The 7,500-nt window shown below is 57.8% G+C and overlaps 1 protein-coding gene across 1 annotated transcript in view; it reads right to left on the bottom strand.

The window, feature by feature from the left end:
• Positions 1–312: 312 nt before the first annotated feature.
• Positions 313–7,500, bottom strand: part of EAH_00023260 (hypothetical protein, conserved) — a gene marked incomplete at both ends in the record, with an annotated part of 13,691 nt that continues 6,503 nt past the window's right edge. Inside the window, 3 exons of the mRNA XM_013396855.1 lie at positions 313–3,698; positions 4,115–6,789; positions 7,121–7,305. Coding sequence (XP_013252309.1) covers positions 313–3,698; positions 4,115–6,789; positions 7,121–7,305 — 6,246 coding nt within the window. The remainder of the gene's footprint in view (positions 3,699–4,114; positions 6,790–7,120; positions 7,306–7,500) is intronic.

The raw sequence follows: 7,500 nt of genomic DNA on the forward strand, positions 1-7,500 counted from the left end.
TGCTGCTTGCTGCTGCTGCTGCTGCATTTATTAACGACAGGCTTTATGCAAATTGCTTTGCTTAGGGCTACATTTTGGAGTTTAAACACACAGCTGCTGCTGCTGCTGCTGCTGCATTTATTAGCGACATGTTGTATGGAAACTGTTTTGCTTAGGGCTGCATTTTAGGGTTTAAGCACACAATTGCTGCTGCTGCTGCTGCTGCATTTGTGAGCGTGTCTCTAGACAGGCGTGGAGTGTATCTGCAGCAATAGGGAAGACAGCAGCAGCTGCTGCTGCTGCTTGTGTCTGGTGCAACTGCTGCTGCTGCCGCTATAGCCAATGCTGCTGCTGCACTGGGGCAGCAGCATGATAGTTGCTGCTGCTGCTTTCGTTGCAGTGTTCGGAAGCAACGCTCATCCTGCTACTGCATCTGCTGCTGGCCCTGCTGCTGCATCTGCTGCTGGCCCTGCTGCTGCATCTGCTGCTGCATCTGCTGCTGCATCTGCTGCTGCATTTGCTGCTCGCCTTGCTGCTTGCTGCTGCTCTAGCGGCTGCTGCTGCTGCTGCTTCTTTATCTGCCATAAGCAGCGCAGCAATCTTCATTGTTAGGGACTGGGCGGAGGCCTCTCCAGTAGCAAATTCTTCTTGAAGCTGCTGCTGCTGCTGCTGCTGCAGCGCGAAGCAGCAGCAGAGAGCAAAGAAGAGCCTTCTGCTGCTGATGCTATCTAGCCCCAGGTACTGCAGCGGCTGCTGCTGCAGCAGCAGCGCATTAGGAGGTAAGTGCTGCTTGCAAAGTATATACACCTGACAGCGAATCGCTTCAATCTCTTCTTCGCCACCCAACCTCTTTTGCCTCCTCTGTCTCTCGAAAGGCAGCAGCTGAGACAAGTCTTCTGCTGCAGCAGGAGGCAAGCGGTGCTGCACATGCACGCGCTCCTGCTGCTGCTTCTGCAGCTGCTGCTGCTGCTGTCGCCGCAACAGCGCGTTCGAGAGAACTGAAACCACCAGGCTCTCCATCGTCACGCTGCTGCAGCTGCTGTTGCTGCAGCTGCTGTTGCTGCTGCTGCTGTTGCTGCTGCTGCTGTTGCTACTGCTGCTGTTGCTGCTGCTGCTGCTGCTGCTGTCAAGGGGCGCGAGGTTCTCAAGGGCACAGCAGCAGTCTGCATGCGGTGGGTTGGGGTCCAGCAGCACTTCGTTGCTGCTGCAGCAAGGCTCTCCCGCGGGGTGTACGTACACCTCGCGAGCTATGAGTCCTTTAGCAGCAGCAGCAGCAGCAACTGCAGCAAGAGCAGCATGCAAGGCAGAGCGCCCTACAGGCAGCGGCAGATGCTCAAGCAGTTGCTGACAGCAAGGGTGGGTCGCCTTGTCTGCTTCTGCTGTTGCTGCTGCTGCTGCTGCATTTGCTTCTGCTGCTGCTGCACTTGCTTCTGCTGCTGCTGCGCTTGCTGCTGCTGCTGCTGCACTTGCTCCTGCTGCTGCTGCATTTGCTGCTGCGGCTGCTGCACTTGCTTGTGCCACTGCGGTTCTCTTAGTCTGTGGCACTAGGGATTCTGTTTTGTTCTGTTGTGCTGCCGCTGCTGCTTCTGCTGCTGCTGCTTCACCTGGCGTTGCTGTTGCTGCTGTTGCTGTTGCTGTTGTTGCTGCTGCTGCTGAAGTGGGCAGCTCATCGGGCGCCTCGTCTGTATTTCCCCCAGCAGCAAAACCAGCATGCCTCAGCGGCGTCTGCCAAGCAGCAGCAGAACCAGCAGCAGCAGCAGCAGCAGCAGCGGCTGCTTCTGCTGCTTCTGCTGCTGCTTCTGCTTCTTCTTCAGAAGGTGCTGCTGCGGGGGCTCGTCTATAGCTCACTGACAGCCAAAAGCGAAGGCTGCTGCCCATGCGGTGTCTCTGCAGCTCCTGCAGCAGGTTTTGCGCATGTCTTGCTCGTTCAAGATAATACCACCCGCTGCTGCTGTGGCTGCTGCTGCTGTTGCTGCTTTGGTGCTCACAGTCTTCTTCGTCAACAAGAAATACTGCAGCACGCACAGGCGGAAGCCGCGGCAGCAGCAACACTTCATCGAGCGCTGCAGCAATTGCTGCTCCTGAAGCGCAGCTGCAATGAATGGGGAGAATGCCTCCCCTCCGCTGCTGCTGCTGCTGCTGCTGCTTCTGCTGCTGCTGCTGCTGGTCATGCTGCAGCAGCAATGCAGCACCTTCTTCTGTCATTAACTCGGCTGGCAGCTGCAGCAAAGGGGTCAGCAGCACGACATGGGATACCCCTTCTCCCAGCAACCAGCGGCAAGCAGCTACCGCTACGCTGCTGCTGCTGCTGCTGCTTATGGCTGCTGCGTCTACAAGCAGCACAGTGCATGCACCCTCAGACTCCCAACCCCGCAGGGCAGCAGCAGATGACAGCGCCCAGTGCGGCAGCTCTTCCAGCTGCGGCAGCTCTCCTTGCTGCTGCTGCTGCTGCTCTCCTTGATGCTGTTGCGCTTCTCCCTGCTGCTGCTCTCCCTGCTGCTGTTTCCCTCCTCCCTGCTGCTGCTCTCCTTGCTGCTGCTGCTGCTCCGTATCCTCCCGATGCTGCTGCTCCTTTTGCTGCTGCTGCGGCTGCTGCTGCTGCTGCGATGCCACCTGGAGGGCAGCAGGCTCAGGAGAAGCAGCAGGAGAAGCGGGAGCATCAGCATCAGCAGAAGCAGCAGGCACAGCAGCAGCAGGAGCAGCAAGACAACGAGGGATGTTGTCTAGAGACAAGACAACGTCGCCAACTCGGCCTTCATCTGCCAGCAGCTCGTATGCTTCTGCTGCTGCTGCTGCTGCTGCTGAGTCCTGCTGCGAAACGCGCAGCAGCGCAGCGGGAGCTTGAGGGGCCCAGTCTTGCTGCAGCAGCTCTCCAGACTTTCGGCACCAATCTGAAAGACCAGGCTCTGCTGCTGCTGCTGCTGCCGGTGCTGCTGCTGCTACTGGGTCTTCTGCTGCTGCTGCTGCTGCAAGATGCATTTCGATCTGCTGCTGCCGCTTCAAGAAAGACGAAAAAGAGATGGATGCACAGTGCGCGTCGGGGCGGTGCTCTTGCAGCAGCTGGTGCAGCAGCAGCTCTTCAAAGCCGAGCTGCAGCAGCTGCCCACCGAGAGACAGCTGCTGCAGCGGCAGCTCATTTGGGTCAACTGATTGCGTATACACCATAACGTCTACTTCTTGCTGCAGAAGCACCTCCTGTTGCTGATGCTGCTGGTGCTGCTGCTGCTGCTGTTGCTTGAGAGGAGGAGGCAGCAACAACGGCTCCTGCACGCCTACTTGCTGCAGCAGGAGCTGCTGCTGCATCGAACGGCAGGCAGCAGCAACAGCAGCACCTCGTGCTACGCAATACTGCGCCAGCAGCAACCCCGCGCCTGCTGCTGCACCGTGGATGTACAGCCTAAGTTGTGGAGACACCTCAATCCCTGCTGTTGCGAGGTGCTGCAGCAGCTGCTGCAGCAGCACCAAGTCTAGCTGCAAAGTGCATGCGCCCTCAAAAGAAAACTGAGGGTTTATAAGGGCTAGCGAAGTTGGTAGAGTCAATACGTAGCTGCCTATACACCCGGTTGCCACCCCACACACTGCAGCACCCACTGGAAACGCCTCCTCCTCGTGGTGATGCTGCTGTTGCTGCTGCTCTCCATGCTGCTGCTGCTGCAGCGCGGACTTCAAGAAGGAGGGAGGGCAGCAAACAACACCCGCAAAACGCAGCCCCAAGGAACCTGCAGCAACAAGCAAGACACGCGCTGCTTTCGTGCAGCAGCAGCAGCAACAACGGCAGCAGCAGCAGCGCCTGCTGCCTCTGCTGCTCTTGTTGCTGCTCCTTCAAGAAGCAGCACCGCCCTCAGCAAGAGGCACGTCGCGTCACACACAGCAGCAGAGGCGAGAGCAGCGGCGCAGCAGCAATACCAGCAGGAGCAGCAACAGCAGCAACAGGAGCAGCAGCAGCCACAGCAGCAGCCACAGCAGCAGCCACAGCAGCAGCAAGAGCTGCAGCAAGAGGAAAATAAGCAGCACCACCACGTGCAGCCGCGGCAACAGCACTATCAGCATCAGCAGCACCAGCAGCAGCAGCACCAGCAGCAGTACCAGCAGTAGCAGCAGCAACACCAGCAGCAGCAGTTCAGCAGCAGCTCACGTGTCTCTCCATGTGGCTGCTGCATAAGCTCAAATGTCTCTTGCGGGTGCAGTGCAGCAGCAAAGACGCGTACACAAACGAGGCCCCGGCGAGGAAGCAAGCTGCTGCTGAGTACAGAGCCCCGCACCATCTTAACACCGCTGTGTCTGTAGACGCGCTGCAGCTGCCTTTCTGCTTCAATAGCAGACAGCTGCTGCTGGTGCTGCTGCTGCTGCTCCACCTGCTGCAGCAGCAAACCAGAACCATCTGCAACAGCAAACAAATGCGTAAAACCCTCGCGACGGTGCTGCAGCACCGGGGCCCTCGGAGGCAAAGGAGAGAGACGCTGCTGTCTGTGCACCTCAACCTGAATATTTCCTGTTGCTGCTGCTGCTGCTGCTTCCGCTGCTGCTGGTGCTGAGGCCGCAGATAGCCCAGAGACTCGGAAGCAGCGGGGCCAGCCAGCAGCTGCTGCTACCGAGCGCAGCTTCTCTAGGAGCTGGTCAGCTGGCTGCTGCTGCTGCTGCTGCAGCTGCTGCTGCAGCTGCTGCTGCTCGTAGACGGCTATAGAGAAGTTGGTGGTTCGTCTGGTGCTGCTGCTGAAGTTTGCTGCTGTATCTACCAGCAGCTCCAGCAGGCCCCCTGAAGCCAAGCCTGCTGCCTCACAGCAGCACGTTGTGCTCGTGCTCCTGCAGCAACGGCTGCTGCAGCAGCTGCTGCTGTTCTTGCTGCTGTTGCTGTTCTCTGGGGGGACCTCCAGCAACAGCAAAACAGGGGGAACGTGGTGTTGTTGCTCGCCGAGGGCCTCTAAAGCCTGTAGCAGCAGCAGCAGCAGGCGATAGCCCTGTAGGAGACCTTGGAGCGTCTGCATTACCTGCTGCTGCTGCTGCTGTGCTGCTGCTGCTGTATGGGCTGGAGGAGCAACAAAGGCGCCCAGTACAATGCAGCCCCAATTCAGCTGTTTCTTCTGCTGATGCTTGTGATGGTGTTGGTGCTGCTGCTGCTGTTGCTGCTGTTGCTGCGGCTGCAACAGAAGGATAATATCTTCCTCTGAGGTGTGGGGCCCCACAACGGCGACGTGCGCACCAGAAGGCGAGAGCGACTGCTTCCAGTTTGCTGCTGTTGCTTCCGTACAGAGCAGCAGTAACGGGAGCTTCTTCCCCGCTTCTGCTGCTGTTGCTGCTGCTGCTGCAGGTGCTGTTGCTGCTGCTGCTGCTGCGGGTGCTGCTGCTGCTGCCGGTGCGGGATTTTTTGCTGGCTCGTCCGGAGGTCCCCAGAAATGGTGCGTCAATTCTGGCTGCAGGAGCTGCTGCAGCGCGTGCTGCTGCTGCTGCTGCTGTTGCTGCTGCTGCTGCTGTTGGTGAGCCGAAAGGAGAGGGAATTGTGTGTGTCTCCAGGCGATATTTGTTTGCTGCTGCTCCAGCAGCATTCTGCGGCTGCTGCTGTTGTTTCTAGAGATGACTGCGTAGGCAATCGAGCCCCCAAAGCCGAGAGCAGCAGCAACAGCTAGGGGGCCCTCCTGGGTTTTATTAGAGTGCTGTTTGCTGCTGCTAGGGTTTGCTACCCACTCTTGAAGATTAATATGAAAGGGTTTAGAAGCCATTATGATTCTGCTGCTGCTCCACTGCTGCTCTATCTCCGGCTGAAGCCGCTGCAGCAGCAAACTAGGAGGAGAGATGCAGTGCAGCAGAGACAAAGCTGCTCGCAGCAGCCCTGACAACCCGCTTGCTGCTTCGCTATGCCCCACAGAAGGCTTCATACAACCTACTACTAAACGCCGGCAGCAGCACTTGCTTATCCTGCTGCTGCTGCTGCTGCTGCTGCTGGGTTGATCCGTTGTTACCACCACATCTTCCCAGTCGCTGTCCTTTGATCTGCAGCAGCGTGCTGCTGCCGGTGTTGTTGTTGAAGTTGCTGCTGCTGCTGCTGCACTTCGGGTAACTCCTCTGCGCTTGTGCTGCTGCTTTGGCTGCTGCTGCTTTTGTTGCTCCTGCTGGAAGCGTAGACAGTTAGGACAGGGCTGGAGAGTTTGCTGCGGAGCAGCAAACACTGCAGCAATTGCTGCTGCTTCAACAGCATCCCCTAACATGGTCCCCGTAGCATGGGCCTCAAGCAAGCATATGTCTTCTGCTGCAGCATCTGCTGCATGCAACGCCTGCTGCAGCAGCTGCTGCTGCGAGAGACAGCTAGGAGCAGTGATGCTCTGAGTTCTAGCCGACTGCTGCAGCGCGGTGCCCCGCAGATAACACAGCACGTGATCCTCTCTGCTGCTGCTTCCGTTGCTGCTGCTCCTGCTGCTGTTGCTGCTGCTGCTGCTGTTGCTGCTGCTGCTGCTGATCTGTTCTAGCAGCAGCACCACAACAGCCTCTCCCCTTACACAACCATCTGCTTGACAGTCGAAGGAGCGGCAGCGGCCTGAGGGAGATAGAAGGCCAGCAGCAGCAAATGCTTTTGCTGCTGCAGCATCCAGAACCAAGTTGCTGGCCCCCACGATTGCCCACTTGCTGCTGCTGCTGCTGCTGCTGAGGTGCTGCTGCGCGATGTGCAGCGCAGCAAGCCCCGAAGCGCATGCAGCATCTATAACAAAGGAGGGCCCCACCAAATGAAACTCTCGAGACAAGCGGCAGCTAAGCAGACTCAAAGAAGAACTCGGCAGCGAAAATGAACCCCCAGCATCCACGTCCAGCACACTACGCCTGCACACAAACCCTAAACCCTAAACCCTAATCCCTAGACCCTAAACCCTTAAACTTCAACGAAGATGCTATGCTCTAAACCCTAAGTCCTAATCTGGTAAATGGAAACCCTAAACCCTAAACCCTAAACCCCTAGCTCAAAGGGGGAGCAGATAAATGCGCCTAGCATTATAAGCCTTTGGACAGGTTAACTGGTGCTTCTGCAGCAGCAGCTGCTGCTGCTGTGGGCATTAGTGTTACTGCTGCAACAGCAGCGTCTGCAGCTGCTGTTGCTGCTGCTGTGGCAGCAGCAGTTCCGCTGCTGCTGCTGCTGCTGCTGCTTCATGCGTACCAGTCTACTGAACTGCAGCCGATGAACACCGCTGTGTCTTCCCCTATTTCTTCGACTGCACTGTGGTGGTGCTGCTGCAGGTGCTGCTGCTGCAGCAGCTGCCTTTTGAAAGTGAGGCCGGCCACATCAATTGCCTCGTAAGTTGTCTCCAGCAGCAGCCGCTGCTGCGGGTCCATAGACGCTGCCTGCACCAACAGCAGCAGCAGCAACAGTAGCAATAATAGCAGCAGCAACAGCAGCAGCAGCAGCCACGACCGAAACAGAACCCGAATGCTGCGTCTTAGAAGCTGCCCCTAAAGTAGAAGCCTCAGCAGCAGCAGCAACAGTAGCAGCAGCAGCAGCACCAGTAGCAGCAGCAGCAATAACAGCAGACAACTATC

The sequence above is a fragment of the Eimeria acervulina genome, genomic scaffold (assembly GCF_000499425.1).
Source record: "Eimeria acervulina Houghton genomic scaffold, Eah_scaff177, whole genome shotgun sequence".
In the NCBI taxonomy this organism is placed as follows: Eukaryota; Apicomplexa; class Conoidasida; order Eucoccidiorida; family Eimeriidae; genus Eimeria; species Eimeria acervulina.